This window comes from Engystomops pustulosus, chromosome 6, assembly GCF_040894005.1.
Source record: "Engystomops pustulosus chromosome 6, aEngPut4.maternal, whole genome shotgun sequence".
Taxonomy (NCBI): Eukaryota; Metazoa; Chordata; class Amphibia; order Anura; family Leptodactylidae; genus Engystomops; species Engystomops pustulosus.
Window position 1 is genome coordinate 37,753,133 of NC_092416.1, and position 20,123 is coordinate 37,773,255.

A 20,123-nucleotide genomic window follows, 5' to 3' on the forward strand; every position below is an offset into this window, starting at 1 on the left:
AGGCTAAAAACAAGCATTTTATCTCACTCCATGTGAAACCTTCACACCAAACTAAAACAATCAATTGTTGTGTGATCACACTAACAGAAAAATGGCAAAAAATGGCTTGTAATCTAATGCGCTTTTTAGTCATTTAAAAGGGAAGAGAAATGTTTCCCTATGCGGGAGGTAGGTGCCTCTTTTATGCGGGAGGTAGGTGCCTCTTCTATGCGGGAGGTAGGTGCCTCTTCTATGCGGGAGGTAGGTGCCTCTTCTATGCGGGAGGTAGGTGCCTCTTCTATGCGGGAGGTAGGTGCCTCTTCTATGCGGGAGGTAGGTGCCTCTTCTATGCGGGAGGTAGGTGCCTCTTCTATGCGGGAGGTAGGTGCCTCTTCTATGCGGGAGGTAGGTGCCTCTTCTGAGAGTTGTAACATTCTTTCTATATTCACTGTGGATATGCAGAGAAAAAGGGAGGGGGACAGAAACAGCGCTACCTAGTGCGAGATTATCCTTGGTTGGTTCCGGGGTGCTCTTGAGTAAGAGGTGCTCTTGGGTGAGATTGGGTTCTCACCTTTGCTGGTTGTGGTAGAGACAGGCACAACGCTGGGTCAAGTATATGTGATGAGTAACCGCTGCCACGTCCCCACCCTCGCCCCAAGGTTGGGTAACAAGGGTGTATAGCAAATGGGCTGGAGGGTAGGTCACTGCACCACTCCAGCACAACAAGCCTAGACCCGAGGCAGCACTCGTTGGAGTGCGAAACGCGTTGTCCAAAATATCTCTGAATAAAAGGAATTCTTTTACCCCTGATGACCAGCGCCTTCGGACGTCCCATTTTCACACATACCCTCCAGCCCATATTCTTTCTATATAGTTCTATAGTGCAAGTTTTTTTTTGTTTCTTCTTAACGGGTAATTGTCTTCCGTTTCCACATTGTGTACGTGTCAAAAATTGTTTATGCATAACACAAGACTGAGATGAAAAAAAAAGGGAAGATGAACATGAAATAATTTTATATTTTATTGTCATTTTCTTACAAAGTAATACTCAACAATACATTTCAAACAGTGTACCGTATATTAAAAAAAAATACAGAAATCATACAACTAAAAACCAAAAAATTAAAAAAAAAAAAAAATTAAAAATAAAATTAACAAAAAAAAAAAAAAAAAGGAATGAATATTTATCTATCCATAATGTGGTTGGTTTTGTTTCATTTTCCAATGTGGGGGGGCTAAGGTTTAGCAGCCTACCTGAGACAGAACAGACAAGGGTGGGGGGGGGACACAGGGACCTGAGACAAGCAGAAGCGGAAAAAACGGATGCTCACAATGAACAAAACAAACTCCAGGAGCCGCCAAAAAGAGGGGGGGGGGGGAGCGTAAACACGAGAGCTTACACAGGTAAAAATATCTACTGCCAAATAGACTTACAATCTGCCCTAAAACCAGCCAGCGTGAGGAATGTCCATTTTTGTACCTTCCCCACACTCCCATGTTAAGTTATCACATTCGGAGAACTTTGGGAGAATGTACCGTTCCCTGTTTTTTTTAAAAAGACGAAGAAGGCGGGAAAACTCGACAAAAGCTCTAATAAAAGAAATTGCCAGTAAAAAGTTAAGACCCTGTGATATCCTGCTATGGGAGCGGAGGAAGGATCGGGGGGGGGGGGGGGGGGGGGGGAGGGAGCGGAGATCAGACGGCCAAACAATGGCACAACACGGACAGATACCGGTAGAGGAGTCCAGGTACAGTATATTCAAACAATACACTTCACACAGAACAAGAAAAATAGGAAGCCAGACTTTCCGAATGTTTTTCAAGAAATAATAAATCAAATTTATCAAAGGAAAATGTACAGAAGAAAAATAGTTTCTGTAATGGTAAGAACACAATAACACTCTAGAAAATAGTGATATTTGTCCATCCTTGCCCCAGGCACAGTTGTTACAAAAATTTTCTTGTTGGGGGGGGCTTTGCAATTTCATGGCAGCAAAATCAACATTTTTAGATCCAAACTGATATGTTTACAGAACTACAGGCTCAATAGATATTCCAGTTCAGTGGATTATGTCTACACAGTGATGTTGTATCTGTAAAGGAATGACATCAAAACCAGATTTCATATACCAGAAAGACAGAGAGATTTTTTACGACATTTTTGAAATGGCTATGGGAGAGTTTAGGTGGGCGGGGTGACTTTTTTTTAACCGTTTAAAAGATATATATTTTTAAAATCGTGTAAGGAATTTAGCGGTTAAAGGAAACCTACCACTTGTAGTGGCAGGTTTCCGATGGAAATACCGGGCACCAGCTCAGGGTGAGCTGGTGCCGGAGCTTATTTTAGTTAGTGTTTTAAACCGCGGTATCGCGGTTTAAAACACTTTTTAAACTTTATAGCCGGCGCAGGCAGGTACGCGCTCGGCGCTTACCGTGCGCGCGGCTACATAGGAAGTGAATGAGAGCCGCGTGCACGGTAAGCGCCGAGCGCGTACCTGCCTGCGCCGGCTATAACGTTTAAAAAGTGTTTTAAACCACGATACCGCGGTTTAAAACACTAACTAAAATAAGCTCGGGCACCAGCTCACCCTGAGCTGGTGCTCGGTATTGCCATCGGAAACCTGCCACTACAAGTGGTAGGTTTCCTTTAAAAAAAAATTGCGTAAGAATTTTAGAAATGAAATTTGATACAATTTTCTTTTTATTTGGATGCTTTTACTGTAGTCTATGGAAAAATTTAAATTTTCTTTTAACTTTATGGGCGAGAGACCTCCATTACAGTCCAAAATCCTCGAAGCAGGACTTGTGGAATATTCATTCACAATTCACTGGTTAAAGGGAACCTGACATGTCCCATGTCCATGTCCCCATAGAGAATAGTGTACACATTGCGATAGAGTTTTTATAGTAAAAAAGTTTACCTTTCTGTATATAGAGCTGTGTCCCTAGTCCAATGGGAGTGGCCAGTGAAGTGTGGGGCAGACATGTATGTCATCCTGAGGGGGGAGGAGATATGGGGTGGGGGGCATGGGAGGGTTTTTTTATGATGCATGTTGATGCATGACGGAGCGGTTTCCCGAGGGTGGGGAGGGGTGTTAACACTGGCTCACTGGCCACTCCCATGGGACTAGGGACACAGCTCTGCATACAGAAAGGTAAACTTTAATCTAACTTTTCTCTCTTTTTTTTTTAAATAAAAACACTTTAGCAATGTGTACACTATTCTCTATGGGGACATGGGGGAGCCAGAAAAAGAGCTTCTGATGAAAGGTCCCTTTAAAAAAAAATATATATATATATATTTTGTATCTCAGGTCATGTTACCAAACATAGCCCAAAGCCACAGCACGTGTGATCACCTGAAACTTCACAGGAGAAAGACTAAAAATAAGACATAACTCCACCCGAGGTAAAACTCTGACTCATCCATAGTCATTTGAAGAATGTTACGTAAAAGCTAAATTTTTTCCCCTTTGTAACATACAAATATCTAGAAAACAGTTGGTATGTAATCAAAACACATCAATGATAAAGACCACTTCTTGTAACCTCCTTCCCCTTTAACACTTCCCAGTAACAAAAAAACCCCCCCAAAACTCTGCACCTTAAAAATTATTTTAAAGATATTAAAATCATTTTCCACATTTCTTGCTTAAAAAACAACAAAGTAGAACACAAACCATTTCATATGTTCTTGACAACACAAGAGAACTACATAATAATAAAACGTAATTTTTTTAAAAAAAGTTTACATTTCGATGGTGTCAATATATGGCAGAATTTTAGGGCAAAAGCTAGAAGAATGAATTTGTGACATGGGAAGGAGAGTCTTGGCTTGTTCACATGAATGTATCACTCTACACGTTTTCTTTCGTCTTGGTTGAATCTCAGTTGGAGAAGGAAAACTTCCTTTGGTTAAAGTTTTCCAGTTTTCTCCAGCTGAGATCTAATCCCGGCGATAAACCGAAAATCGGGAAGGACATAATGAGTTAAGATACATTACGGATGACCTCTAGACTTTCACCGAGTTTCTTCACTCCGCCTACTTAACGTGAGCCCCTGTGTATTTGATATGTGGGTGGATGCCAGAAGAGTGACGAGGAAAGTATCGGTAGGTATTGAAATGAAAATGGCTCCTGTGACAGTGCAAACAATCACACGTATAGGTGACGGGTCAAGCTAGGGCCACTCTATCTGCACAATGCTCTACCTAAGGTTGTAGGACATCTTAAAAACACCTTTTTAATTTTCATTTCTTTCAAACATGTACACAACAAAAAACATAAGAGTCAGCTCGGCGGCCATCTTAAAAATAACCCCTACATCTCAAATTTCGTAAGACAATATAGGTGCAGCTCTACTCAGCAATATACAGTGGGAATGACAAGAAAGCAACGCACTTACCCTGCTAACACCTTCTATAGCAGCAATGACATCTCATTGTTTTACACTTTAACAACTTCAGACTGAACCCTTCAGACAACACAATAATTTTTTACAGATTATATAATACAGGCTGATCTTAGTCAAGTTACAAGAAGCGTTAAATGCCTCGGTTGCACAGTTGGTGGTACTGCACATGTTTACTACCATATATTTGAAACAAAATGGCAGGAGGGTGCAGCGGAACACTCGCACTGTAGAAACAATGTAGTGGACATTGCAGTCCCATTCTAAGACACAGCACTGAAGTAGAGGAAGATTTGTATGGAAGAAAAGTATGAGGTGAGGAAATAACTTGGAGTGACAAGGCATGGGAGCAAAGGAAACAAGGAAAAAGGGTTAAGGAAGTAGAACGACGCAACAAACAAATGGGAAAAAGAAGGGCTTTTTATGAGTGTTACAAATATTTGAAATTTGATTTATCAGAGCAGAAGGAATTTTTTTTCCTATGTACACCCCTCCTTTTTCTCCAGCTTGTTCACTTGTGAATAAAAAGGCACATCCGCTTGTATTTCCACCAACTGTCCGAGGTGGGGTGGGGGGATGGAGTTGTAGGAGCTTCCTCACGTCTGAAGTGCAGTTGGTTCCGTAAAGTCTCTCTTTTGTAAGCTCTACTTTTACTAAAGCGAGGCAAAATTCACTTCCCAGAGAAGAGCAGAATTGACTCTTCCACATCACACGCTTGATATCCAGAAAGGGACACACAGATTAAGCACCATGATGGAAAGTGAAGATATGCGCACAATTACCACAACCAGAATAGGTCAGACACAAGGGATTGGACAAAAAGAATACGACTTAAACCTAATGAGATTACATGACATGGACTGTCCCTGTATGAGGTGACACGTTCAGGCAATACATGGGTAGGAATGGACTCACGGGATGGTCTTGAAAGAGCTCTTATAAAAGCAGCAATGCTCGAGAACGTACGACGACCAAAAAGATAAAGTTGAATGGCCATAATTAGATGATATGTCAAAAAAGCTGCCGAAACAGCAAGTGTAATGAGGTGGACAAACATCAGAGAAAGCTTGGAAGGAAATGGCACAAGACAGAGTATAAAGCACCCCAGCAGGAAGTGACACGAAAACCAGCCGGGAACACAACAAGAACTTCTCGGGAAAGTGAAATAAAAAACAAGCAAGGCACCAAATTGTCTGCAGATGATAAATATGCCTCTTCAGTGAACGAGGAGCCTGTCGGATATGGGGGGCAGAAAGCTCTGCTTACAGTATCCTCCTGCACTGAGGAGCCCGGAATTCATATTTTACTTGCAACCCTACCACCCCCCACCCCACCCCCTCGAAAAAATAAAAACAAACATTTCAAGCTCCTGTTATTCCCATGAAAGGAAAGTGGCAAACAATAAAAGCAGAGAGTGTTGTGGGGCAATCACTTTATACCAGATGGGTCCCCCGCTCCTCCATCCGCTCCAAAACCAAATGATAAAAAAAACGCAAGACGTTGGAAGGTCCTTCTCCCTTAGGGCAGTGAGTCTGAATGGAGCTCACACCCTTCAACAAGGCCAAGCTAGATAAAATATTCTTTCTTCTCTTCACAGCTGTTCTGCCCACCCTCTGCATTGATGATTGCAGTATCTGCATCTGCTGCATCGTCAGCGCCTTTGGCTTCGTGGGTGAAGTATGTTCCTGTAGGAGGAAAAAAACAAAGGAGCATGAGCTATGATACTTGATAACATGGCTTGTATTTGGCGGAATTTAAACTACAGTTTACAATAATAGTGATGAAGTAGAATAAGCTACTTCTAAAACAAGTCAACTCATGTCAAGTTATATGGTAAAAAAAAAATTATAAAAATTTGCTAAATAGATTGATGATCATTAAAGTTGCGGGTATGTTCACAAAAAAGCATCAGAAAATATATAAAATTACTACAAATTCAGAACAGGCCAAAACTCTACTATCTGCAGATCAACTTTGCTATATAGACTAGGACAGAGTCCTCTGAGGACAGAAGATCTAAACAAAAAAGGTTTTTTTAAGATGTAAAAGAAACAAAACTGGTAGTAGGCTCCCAAGTTCCAGCACTCTTGGTCAAATAATCTGGGCTTTCAATCCCTTTGTAAGTAAGAGCTGATCTCAAGTCCATTCTGTTTGTGATGACCAACCAATGGCCACAGCCATCACCTGCCCTACTATTCTGATTGGAGAGTGGGGTGGTGAAAAAGAGGGGGGGGGGATACAACATATGGATATATGAGAGAACTACTCAATGTAAAACAAAGCCAAATATCTTACCTTTATGCCGAGCAAAGTAGCGTCCTAGAATGATGAGAAGGCAAAGCATAGCAAAGACAACAACAGCGACAACTCCCCCGATTACGGCATGGTCAACACCTAGAGGACCTTCTTCTGCTGCCCGGGTATCTGTTAGATAAACAGAAGGTTAAGTACAGGTGTGTAAAAGGTATAAAGACACACTGAAAAAAAAAAGTTGTAGAAGCATTAACAATGGTGTCCATGGTTGGCCAACTTGAGGTGTGGTGAACTTAAGAGCTTTAAGAAAGAGTAAGCACTTGGTGGTCTTAATAGTTTCTTTACAGATGGGCGTCAACAATTTGGTGAAACCATTCTTAATGCCACAGTAACTTTTAAGTGATTAGTGAATTAGACATTTTAAGTGATTAGTGAACTAAATTAGTAATTTATCATGTAATTCCCATGAATCAATTACATACTGTACCAAATACGGAGGAGGTTAGACTTTTGTCCCAGCTGCATTATTCTTTTACAAACAAACAGAAACCATGAAGAAGTTCAGCATCTATCACATGACGGACACCACTGGTAGCCAATGGATCACACCACTTATAATAGGTCCACTTATCCCAGCTAGAGAGGGGTCTTGGGTTATGGTGCCAAAAAGTTCTCTCGTGAGAGTGATGGCAATCTAATGGTAATGGTCAAACTTTCTACATCAAAGCTCTTTTGGCATTAACTGGCATCTGTTCCGGGCCAATGACCCAACAACTACATCAACTTGCAAAAAAAAAAAATAAAAAAAATAATACAATTTCATCTCGTAGATCTGCCGTCAAGAACTGGTTAAAAAACGAAGATTAAGGTAAACTATAGAATGCCAAATTTTATCAGAATCAATTTACTGAAGGGGAATTAGCAATGCTGCTCTCTAATAGATATGATGTATTCGGGAAAGGAATAGTCCAGGGCTTTCACATCGAGCTCTGCTGATAAGGCTGTGGTTTACAGGATGCGACTCAATGTGTCTAGGCACAAACCTAATGCTAAGTGACTGTTATTGACTGATGTCTTGCTACAGGTAAGAAAGTTAAACGAGGACACAATTTTTCTGTCTATTCATTCCAATGAGCCAAGACTGCCAAAAAAAAAAGGCGCCAGTATGGGGTCAAAAACAAAGGTGGAACATTATTTAAAAATTAACCAATTTAAGAAAAAAAAAAAAGAAAATATCTGGAAAAATCTAATTATCACAAAGCCTTTCACATCTGATCACGTCTGGAAAAACACCAGACTACACCAAAACTCAGCAAAAACCTAATAAATGCGAGATGAGATGAGTGCATTTGAATGTTGGGTTCGGCGTCCACCGTTTGGCAACTCCGCCTAACCTAGACATGTTGCTTGATGGGCTGCAGAGAAACTAGGCCTGGCTGTGATTGGCTAGGAGTGTCCACCAGGTCCTGACCTGGCCAATCACAGCCATACCTAGTTGTTAGGGTCATAATGCTGCCCGATTGGCTGCTCTGCAGTCCATCACTCTACATGTCCATGTTAGCCAGAACTGCCGAATGGAAGACGCCAGACCTAACATTCTCTACTAAAACATAAGGGGTTTTCAATTTAGGACCCTGATCTTCTACTACCAATATTACTGAATGGCATACCTATTAGATTGGGCAAAGTAGATGCAGCTTTCATCGTCACCAACGTAATGTCTCTCATTCTTGAGTCCACCTAAAAGGGGTTGTCCACTTTCATCACATAATTGATACTGTATGTGTAAGGAGAAAATTCTATAACAATTCCTCATGGTTTTCCAGATCTCTGCTTGCTGTCCTGCTATAGAAAGCTTCTTTGTTTACTTTCACTGCACAGAAATCTGTCCATGGTCTTGTGATGGACACGCAGGTACACAAAGCGTTATTATCAAACAGCTCCTATTACTCTCTGTGATAATAACAGCTCATGCACCTAAGTGACCATCACATGACCGGGGGCAAATTTTTATCCACTGCAAGTAAACATAGAAGGACAGCAAGCAGAGATCTAGGAAACAAATCGATATCAAAAGTATATTGGGAAATTGTTCAACTTTTCCTTACACAAACAATATAATTTTTTTGCTGAAAGTGGACAAAACCTTTAAGGCTTGTGTTGTAGATTTTCAGCGGTCAAGGGTTATGTTATAATATCACAATATTGTACTGCATTGGTTTAAAGAAAAAATTGAGTAAATAAAGGAGCTGTCCAGGCTTTGTTTGTGCTTTGATGTTGATGACCTATCCTCGAAGGATAGGTCAACAATCAGTGAGACTGACATTTATCAATCCGGTGTTTTGGCAGCCCCTGGAACCAGAACAACACAGTTGGAAGCCAACGGCAGATAGATCTTCAATACAAAAACACCCAAAGTCTAATCAACCTCTTAACAATTGGAGTAAGGCTACATTCACACTGCCGCAAGGGGGGCGTATATACGGTCGATATACGTCCCCCATAGACGGCAACGGGCGCACAGCGCCCTACGGGAGCGGTACGGTGCAGCACACGAGCAGCACTGTACCGCTCCGTACCCGGGAAAAGATAGGATGTGACATGCACCATAGATCTCTATGGAGAGGGGCGGGGGTAGGGGCCGTGCGCCATACATCCCTATGGAGAGGGGCGGGGGTAGGCGCCGTGCGCCATACATCCCTATGGAGAGGGGCGGGGGTAGGCGCCATGTGCCATACATCCCTATTGAGAGGGGCGGGGGTAGGCGCCGTGCGCCATGTATCCCTATGGAGAGGGGCGGGGGTAGGCGCCGTGCGCCATACATCCCTATGGAGAAGGGCGGGGGTAGGCGCCGTGCGCCATGTATCCCTATGGAGAGGGGCGGGGGTAGGCGCCTTGCGCCATACATCCCTATGGAGAGGGGCGGGGGTAGGCGCCGTGCGCCATGTATCCCTATGGAGAGGGGCGGGGGTAGGCGCCGTGCGCCATATATCCCTATGGAGAGGGGCGGGGGTGAATGTACGGTACGGCGGGCAACGGCAGTGTGAATGTAGCCTAAATGTTATTGTGACGACACCGATACCTAATTACTGAAAGGAAATCAAACACATGATTGGTTCCCTCGAAGATTTCATTTGATCACCACCAATGGAATACTTAAAAGATGAATTTATCAAGACATGCCTTCTACATAATGGAACTACCCAAAGTGGACTACCCCTCGATACTGTACCAAAACATCACACATCTGCTTCTTTAGAAGATTAGTCTTCTGTCTAACAACTGTTCACACTAGATGTCTACATAGTGAAGAAACTTCAGGAAACCACAGATCAAAGACAAGATTTTCCATAACATTAGGAAATTTTAGTTCTTCAATTTGGTCTATTAATTAAACCATAATCTTCTCCACAAAATAATTGCTACAAAAAAACCCTCATCTTTTATCTCCCTGTACCTCTAATTTATCAGTGGCACGTCATGCATTAAATGTTATTTCATAGACGTCTGTGAAAGTCTTTTGTGCGGCGCAGGTTTTATTGGCCTTTTTTTTGCGAATTTCAGGAATGTATGGCAGAAAGATTAAGCTCATTGTGAGCGGCTCCGATAACAAATACCAAACAAAATGTATTAAAACATAATAAAAAAATAATCCCGTAGAGCAGAGGTCGGTGTGACAGCTTCACATGACAAATGCCACATTATTCACATTACTCGCAAATCCTAATATGCTATTTTAGAAGAACATTGAGTCTCTCCCCAGTTCAATTGCAGCCAAAACAAATGTTGATGAGCTGAAATATTCGAGAGACACAAATATGTGAGCAGGGTGTAGATTATGCCGGGCACTCTCATTTCATAGTGTTGTTTCTTAGTTTTTGGTAACAAAAGTTTTCGACTATCCAATGAAGAAAGCTAAGAATTACCAGGCAACAAGACTCAACCAATATGGCCGCCATAATTGCTTTATTATTTATACTGTACTCTATTATCAGTCAACTAATGACAGAGAGGCCTGCACTAGTAACTACCTCACCCACACCACAATCGTGATCAGTTCTTAGTAGAATTTCTCATTTTCATGGTCTATCATTATCCAATAAATACATTATGGGATAAGTTGTTCTGCCGTACCACAAGAACAACCACATTACCCCACACCTTAGGTTAAAGAGGACCACAGGTGGTGTAATGTCCAAAATTGCCCTTTAGAAAGTGACCTCTATTAAAATATAAAAACTTTAATACTTTCCTCGGTACAGAGCTCCCCGGCTGCGCGGTTGCTGCACCCGAGGTTGCGCAATGAAGACAGGGTGCCAGGGTGCACTGTTCCGGCTTCATCAAAGTACTGCGCAGGCACAGGGAGCTCAAGAGGTGGGTCTGAGGCATCTCATAGGACGCATCTCTAGGTCAGTGTAAAGGGTTTTTTTTTTTTAATCGCCCACTGAAGGACTTGCTACAGGGAGATTTGGGACACTAAACCACCTCAGGTCCTTATGGACCAGTGACTTAGTGTCCCAAATCACTCTGACAGGTCCTCTTTCTACCATATGGTTCAACAGAGAGTGGACCGGAGGTAAGTACTGAAGTAAATATAGGTTTATATTTATTATGAAACCCAGCAACCCAATTAAATCCATCAGTAAATGTCCCTTGCTTGATTTTGACTGTAGATTTCCTTTAAAAAGTGACCATATATCTAAGGCTATATTCACACTGCCGTTGCCCGCCGTACCGTAGCACAGCGGGCACAAGGCAGCGAGCGGGGAGAGGAGGAGGTGGTGAGCGCTGCTCACCCCTGCCCCACTGCATAGGGATGTATGGCGCACGGCGCCGTAATATGGGATGAGATAGGACATATCCTATCTTTTTCCTGGGTACGGAGCAGTACGGTGACGCACGTGTGGGCGCCATGCGCCCATTGCCGTCTATGGGGGACATATATATCGGCCATACACACGTCGGCCGTATTAAAGACCAAAGGTAAGGACGCCACCAGGGGCCCATAGTAAACCCCAACAACTCTTTTAAGCTACAAAATCTGAAGAGGTTCTTTGGGATCTGTTCACATACAAGTAGAAGTCCCACGTGGAAGTGAAAAGAATCTTACGACAGTCCTTATTACCTATACGGGTATAGGACACTGGGACTGATACTGGAGGACAGTGCATTATTAGTAAATCCTGGCCATACCCTTTAAATGGTCAACAATTCAAACTACAGTTGACTTTACACCACATCGCCCACTGTTTATTGTGTACTGCATTTATTTTTGTTCTTTTTCATGACACCCGATGAGTATAAAATCTGTATTATTGTGTAGTAGTCTGGTGAATAATAGGTTATGTGCCAGAGATGAATCTACAAATTTAACCCAAAAAACACTATACTCTTCTCGTAATGATAAAGCCGGTCTAGCTCAGAAGCCATGCATCCAAACACTCAGACAAGTAATTCTAGATTAAAGATTGGGCTTCTCGCTTCGGAAACCCCTTGACTACTAATATCACGGTGCCTACTTATTTCAATGGGCAAAGTACAATACAGATGGGTCCCTCACCTTGCCCGTTAGTCTTCAGATATTTTACAAGGTGACCAGATTTTTTAGAACTATGTGGTTTTCCAACACCATACATACATTGGGGCACATTTACTTACCCGGTCCAGTCGCGATCCAGCGGCGCGTTCTCTGCTCTGCATTCGGGTCCGGCCGGGATTTATGAATGTAGTTCTTCCGCCGTCCACCAGGTGGCGCTGCTGCGCTGAAAGTCATCTCATCGCGCCGGAATGCACCACCTCGGACCAGGTGAAGGTAAGCGCTCCCCAAGCGACACTTTTTCGGTTTTTAAATGCGGCGGTTTTTCCGAATACGTCGGGTTTTCGTTCGGCCACGCCCCCCGATTTCCGTCGCGCGCATGCCGGCGCCGATGCGCCACAATCCGATTGCGTGCGCCACAATCCCGGGGCAATTCAGGTACAATCGGCGCAAATCGGAAATATTCGGGTAACACGTCGGGAAAACGCGAATCGGGCCTTTAGTAAATGACCCCCATTGTCTGTGGTGGGGACCCCAAGTTCACACATAAACATGTGCTCTTCACCTATAGAAGTGTATATCTTCCAGGGACACAAAGCAGCAAATACTTTAAAATCTAAAACCACTCAAAGCCAAACCATAACTTTCTGCTACCTGTGCAAACTAAAAACTGCAGGTGGTGGTGCCTGAGGCAAGAGGCTCAGCTTGCGTCATGGCCGGTGCACCCCTACACACAGCTCTTCTGACCCATTCGTACACAGACACACTTACTTCACCCTTCCACAATTAAACTTTCTGACTTTCCTTATAGGCTTTATCTACTTAATTGCAGTGGCTGCATTAGTGTGGCCTATAATTATGTTTCTTCATTAAGACACGTCATTGTTGTTAGAGAAGATAACTGCTGTCATTTGCATGATAAAAAGACCATCGCTAAAGAGAACACATTACATAATAACATAGTTGATATGACTCGATAAAGACACAGGTCCAATCCCATTTTGCATTGATTTTCTTTTGTATTTGTACGTGGTGGAGGATACAATGGATACTGGCTTGTGATAGTTTCTGGGTTCTATAGAACATACAGTAGTAACAGTGTCTATTATCATTATAGCTTATTCCCTTCTCCGTACTAAGAGCTTATGTTATCAATACAGAGTGGGTATGTGAATAGGGGTCATAGCGGGGAATAACAGTATACGCTTACGGACTGTCACTGAACATGCGCTGTAGTTATTAGCTACAGAACAATCTGCACTATATTGAATGCACAAAACACCAGTATTATACCAATCCACTATGTAAAGCCGTGTGCAAAATACTGGAGTGGGGCTCCTGGACTATAACAAGGGGCCGGTGGAGCAAATTGTAAAGTGACATTAATTCTGAGGCTGTTTTTCAGCTTTCTGCTCTTTTCCAGCAAGGAGGTGGATTTAGTGGTAAAGGGGGCGGTCCTTACAGTGCAACATCATGTGGTGCAATTTTTGGTCAGAATGAAGGCAACTAATAAAAGTAAGCTAGACTGTGATTAGGTGCATTAGGTTTATCATCCAGTATCAGATACCATGAAAAATCTGGTGCCTTTTAAATTTTTTTTTCTTTTTGTTCTATGGGTCCGATTAAAAAAAAAACCTTTCTATCATATAACAGGTGACAACTGGCATCTTCTCTAACTCCAATGACGTGGCCTTTAGCTTGAAACAAAATTATAGACTGCGGCGCCAATGGAGCTACAGCACTATAGGGTATTGCGTCTTTCAGGACGCTTAGTACAATCCATTGTGGATGGTGAACATTACCATGAGACGGGGGGGGGGGGTATAGGAGTTCTTTAGGAGTGAAACAATGTAGAACTAAAAACACTTATGCTACAATCAAATATGTTTGATAGGGGGCATATACTCTTACAAACCAATAGCTGCTGAGATTGGCACTGAAAGCAGAAAGCTCCATTCTTTGTGTAGTGGCCAAAACAAGTAATTGCAGCTCAGCTCCCATTCTAGATAACAAAAGTTGATCTACAAAAACCAGGACTCTACATGGATAACTGATCTATCTGATTCTAGTTCCACTGTCTGATCACTGACCACAGCGAAAAAATAGATAGATGGGGGTGCCAGGTGTAGGACCCCCACCAGTGTGATATTCATGACCTACTGTAAAGATTTGTCATTGATATTTTTAGCCTGGAAACCCACTTAGTAAATCTTCATTGCCCAATACAAAAATAAAAATTCCAACTAATTAGGGATCATGCAAACTTAAAAATGGGAGCTTCTTTAGGGAAGCAACTGAAGAAGAGTCCACTCCGAACTTGAAACACGTTTTGCTATCCTTTAATGTATTATTATACAGGCAGTCCCCGGATTACATACAAGATCGGCTCCATAGGTTTGTACTTAAGTTTAATTTTTGTGTAAACCGTAATTTATAATTGTAGCTCCAGACAAAAAATGTTTTGCCCCAGTGACAATCGGAGTTACAAATTATTTTTGCTGTAATGGAGCAAAGGATTATCAATAAAGCTTCATTACAGACACTTTACAGCTGATCATTGCAGTCTGGGACTATGGTAAAGCATCCAGAGAGCTTCACCAGGGGTCACAGGGTGCAGAGAGGTCCGTCTATAAGTAGGGGTTGTCTGTAAGTCGGGTTTCCTTAAGTAGGGGAACGCCTATATAATAAACTGTTCTTTAACTGGAAACCTTTCTTCAAGTAGTCCTGTGCCAAAGAACCAGAGGAGAACTATCCAGTCTAGCAGGAACCTGGGTGAACCTATCCACAACCGAATAAAAAAATATTTTAATGTATCTTATTGGATGTTTCCTTTTCCTATTACTAACTCCACATAAAACTTTCCTCCTACAGTTATTTCACTTTGAAATCTCTACTGAATTCTGTCTTAGCAAGAGAGACAGAGGTTCACCAAGAAGTCTGGCAACAAGGAAGCTCTAGGTAAATGGGGACGGGTATGAGCGAGTCACAGCAGCTAGATCTCTCCATCCAGCAGCTAAAAGGAGAATGCAATTTAAAGACAGAGACTGCTCACTTTGATGTAAAATGATGCATAAGGGAGGGGGAGCAGTGAGTCCCAGCAGCTAGGTCCTCACCAAGAAGCTAAAAGGAGAATGCAATTTACAGACAATGACTGTAGAGAGAAAAGCTGCTAGAAAATGATGAGTTTTAACAATGTACACACAATGGACTACTGATGTCTGCAATGTTTCTTGAAAAGTTAGATATGATTTAAAGGTACAGTATGGCCCCATAGACTTCTCTACATGTATGTATCTACAGCTCAGATCTTGAATAGATTCATATCGTGGTGTACATAAGGTCTTAAGTCTTGCACATCTCTAGCGATATGTAAAGGGAACCTGCCATCAGGAAAGTCATTTTCACATGATGACAGGTTCCAATATCCTCTGGCATTCAACATTACCTGGCTCCCTGCCAGCTCTGGTTGGCTAGTCCCAAGTGGGGGATAAAGTTCAAAGGAGAATTGCTTGCAGCGGGGAACTGATGTAAGTGGGAGGAGGGAGCCAGGAGGAGTGGAGGATGGATTTAGGAGAAGACGACTTCTGCCGTATGAACTTGTCCAACCCTCAGGGACTCGCCACACTCTGGTGGCAGGGAGCCAGGTAATATTAAAGAAACAATGAAAAGTGAAAGTATACAGATGCCCGACAAAGGCATTTTTGGACATGCCAGAGGCTATTGGAACCTGTCATAATGTTAAAATGACCTTCCAGATGACAGGTTCCCTTTAAAATAAGCAATGAAAACCAAATCAAAGAACAAATGTTAGTGGAGTATGGAGCACATGCGTGTAGTAAAGCTATCTGAGAGGATCTGCTATTCCCTCACGCAGCTATTTGTGCCCCAGATTGTTAAACAGTATAAATATATTACTGATGTTAACACAACCCTCAGGATTGTAATAAAATTGCAAACTAATCCGTTTAATGGATAGTTTGCCTTCCGAATTTCCCTAATTATCTCTCATAGGAAACATATACTCATTAAAAAGCACAGTCTAAAATGTTCCTGGTAGTAGGCCTTTTTTAAGAGTTATCATCACACAAAAGTAATTCATCTCCCTGCTCCGAGAATCTGATAACACATAAAGGATAAAACATAAAGAAGAGCTGAAGTATAGCTCACAGAGGATAGAGGGGTGTAGTTGGGGATCGTAGATGCTCTGTAGTAGACAGAAGAGATCTGGTCTAGGGGTGCAGTGGGGGATCGTAGATGGTCTGTAGTAGAAGAGATGTGGTCAAGGGGTGTAGTGGGGGATCGCACATTGTCTGTAGTAGACAGAAGAGATGTGGTCTAGGGGTGTAGTGGGGGATCGTACATGGTCTGTAGTAGACAGAAGAGATCTGGTCTAGGGGTGTAGTGGGGGATCGTAGATGCTCTGTAGTAGACAGAAGAGATGTGGACTAGGGGTGTAGTGGGGAATCGTAGATGCTCTGTAGTAGACAGAAGAGATGTGGACTAGGTGTGTAGTGGGGGATCGTAGATGCTCTGTAGTAGACAGAAGAGATCTGGTCTAGGGGTGCAGTGGGGGATCGCAGATGGTCTGTAGTAGACAGAAGAGATGTGGTCAAGGGGTGTAGTGGGGGATCGCACATGGTCTGTAGTAGACAGAAGAGATGTGGACTAGGGGTGTAGTGGGGGATCGTAGATGGTCTGTAGTAGACAGAAGAGATGTGGACTAGGGGTGTAGTGGGGGATCGTACATGGTCTGTAGTAGACAGAAGAGATGTGGTCTAGGGGTGTAGCGGGGGATCGTACATGGTCTGTAGTAGACAGAAGAGATCTGGTCTAGGGGTGCAGTGGGGGATCGTAGATGTTCTGTAGTAGACAGAAGAGATCTGGTCTAGGGGTGCAGTGGGGGATCGTAGATGTTCTGTAGTAGACAGAAGAAATGTGGTCTAGGGTGTAGTGGGGGATCGTACATGGTCTGTAGTAGACAGAAGAGATGTGGTCTAGGGGTGCAGTGGGGAATCGTAGATGTTCTGTAGTAGACAGAAGAGATCTGGTCTAGGGGTGCAGTGGGGGATCGTAGATGTTCTGTAGTAGACAGAAGAAATGTGGTCTAGGGTGTAGTGGGGGATCGTACATGGTCTGTAGTAGACAGAAGAGATGTGGTCTAGGGGTGCAGTGGGGGATCGTAGATGGTCTGTAGTAGACAGAAGAGATGTGGACTAGTAGAAGGACAATGTAGGAAAGTGCACTGAGTCTTGCAGTATTCCCAGACCCAGTCATAAAAAAAGTCTAACAGTTAATGACATATTCTATAATGTATTTGAGGTATAAGAAGGCGACAAAGGAAATCTACCATCAAAATCAAGAATGATAAACCAGGGGCACTTATACCTTGACTATGGCATTCTTCTTATATGTGATATCCATGGCCTTTTAAACTTATGCCGATAAGCCTGGAGGGCTCTGGGGGACATTTCCCACAGCCCCACCGTACTGTAGATTCGCAGGCTGTTACCCTGTGCAGGAGCACTCCCCCCCCTCCCATTGTGTGCTGAAACTTCCCCTGCTGCAGTGAAAAAAAATCAGTCAGAGGGAGGTGGAGTGCAGAGAAGGAGCAGGTGGTAGAGAGAGTGTAACAGCCTATGAATCTGCAGCATGAAGGGACATTACCAACTGGTCCACTACATACATACCTTTTTTTTTCCTAGTAAAACACAGATTTACCTGTGTGAAGATAATTTCCCATAAACGTAGCCATATGGTTCCTAAAAATGAAGAGCAGCTGTCCTTGGAAACGACCACCGCTGCTTGAGTGATTGGTATAAGAAATAGTTTTCGTATATGAAATGCCGGGGAGTAACTGCATGCATCACAGTCCTCCTGTGATAATGAATGCTGAATTCAGGTGATCGGACACCTCAATAGCGCATGTGTGGCCGCCACTTCCAGGGTGGTTGTATCCAAGGACAGCTATCTTGCTTCTTAAGGACAATATGGCTACAATTATATTCACACATGTCCTTTTTTTTTAATAAACTGAAAACAGCACAATAAACCAACCGTTCTCTTACTTCTACTGGGGGGGGGGGGTAGTTAAAGGAATATTCCAGAATAAACCAAGAGGTCATTACAATGAAGCAGAGCATGCTACATTATTTGTGTGCCTTTAGGAGTTACAGACTCTTCTTGCTACCCTGTTTCTGTAACTTTAGTTATATGGGAATTATATGGGAAGACTAAAGAGGACCTCTCAACATCTCTGCCAAGTTCTTTGCATGCATTAATAGGAACCTCCAGTTGGAATTTCTCTAGCACCTTATATGTGAATAAGACTCTTTATTGCTGGTCCGGTAAGGGTTCCTGAAGGGTTTGCTCCAGAACAGGACTGTCCACCTAATATCACAGAGCCCAATTAGTATATTGGCTTCCAAAATGACCACTACTCATTGCTTGGGATACGTTTGGTCTAGAATAAAATTCCGACCTCGCCTATTAAAAGGCCCTTTTACCTACAGCATCAAGGACACTGTGGATTAGGGTCACCTATAATAGAATATGGGTAGCACTTGGCTTTCATGTACCATATATAGGGAGTTGTAAGTTTAATAAAAGATAGGGAACATCCTATAAATCTGATACAAATTTAAGCATTGATCCAAAAAAAGAGGATGTTATTCAACTAAATGTTTCACAGCAGCAACTTTTCCCGTGAAGACATTTTTAAATCCTGCTTTATCTGGGAATTGTTATTCAGTAAAAGCTAAGGCCGGACAAGAAGAACATGATCACGTGGGTACTTGGAAAACCGAATACAGTGAATGAACGGTGTATAACCCCAGAGGTGAAATCAGACAGAGTGCAGAGAGAGGACAGACGGACAGACAGTAGAGGAAAGTTGGATAGTGCAAGGTGTAAGTACAGGACCAAGTCTACACAGCAGGTTATAATGAAAAGTAGAGCAACGAGCTGACATAAAAGATAATGTAAAGGGCATAATGCCCAGCAGGATAATGTAGAAAAGAGCACATACTAACAAGAAGTCATAGTAAGAATGAAGAACAAAGACGACCGGGTTAGTTAGGGGACAAAACGAAGATGGCGGCAGCATAAAGGGCACAATAGAGACGACGAAGAGCAGCATCTGCCAAATGGGACATCAAGGGAAAAAGCACATCAAGACCTTGAACCACACTGAGTTAAAATAGAACAAAGAACAACTGAGAATCTGAAATAAGAGACACTTAATAAGACTGCCGACCTATAGACATATTATCAGGATCACACTGCAAGCCGTCTGGCCAGATCAGTAGCCCCATGTAACCGGCATAAGGAGGATATGTATATGCATGCACCGATCACGCAGGTTTCTTACCCCAGATACATATTTTACAATATAATAAATGCACAGAAGTTACGTAATGCGACAGACTCTCAAGACAGAACATATCAAGCGCACAAGGAAAAGAGAAGTGAGAAGGGAACATACTCGAGACATTAACCACCATGCAATGGCTTGTCCGTGCACTGCATGCCAATACGTCACATACATAACGGAAGACATACCAAGGAGAATATACGCCTTAAAGGGAACTTCGATATGAAAGGTCATTTTTGACATTCCAAAAACATGCATTCTTCTAGAAATAGCACCGCTTTTATCTATGAACCTGTCTGGGTAATACCGCGTCATGCACATGAAAGGCCGATCAGCAAATACAGACAAGGCCTTAGGCAAAAGTAGCGCCGTCTCTGGAATAAACAAGCCCTTTAATTGAATAGAGACTAAATCATGGTGAGACTTTTTATGGTAACCCCTTTAACTGAGCATTCCTTCCATTGTTTTTGTCAGGGATTTCGGCCCCCCGGAACCTCTCCGAGCAAAACTTAAGACAAATTATATATATATACTTTATGAAATTCTTAAAAACCCTGCATACTTAATAAAAAAAAG

At 42.6% G+C, this 20,123-nt stretch overlaps 1 protein-coding gene across 5 annotated transcripts in view; it reads right to left on the bottom strand.

Moving 5' to 3' along the window:
• Nucleotides 1-3,843: 3,843 nt before the first annotated feature.
• The window catches only part of CADM1 (cell adhesion molecule 1), a 213,155-nt gene continuing 196,875 nt past the window's right edge, over nt 3,844-20,123 (bottom strand). For all 5 annotated transcript variants that reach the window (XM_072155766.1, XM_072155764.1, XM_072155763.1 and 2 more), the window contains 2 exons: nt 6,685-6,813; nt 3,844-6,074 (listed from right to left, as the gene is read on the bottom strand). In XM_072155766.1, the coding sequence (XP_072011867.1) occupies nt 5,956-6,074; nt 6,685-6,813 (248 nt within the window). In that variant the 3' untranslated portion in view covers nt 3,844-5,955. The remainder of the gene's footprint in view (nt 6,075-6,684; nt 6,814-20,123) is intronic.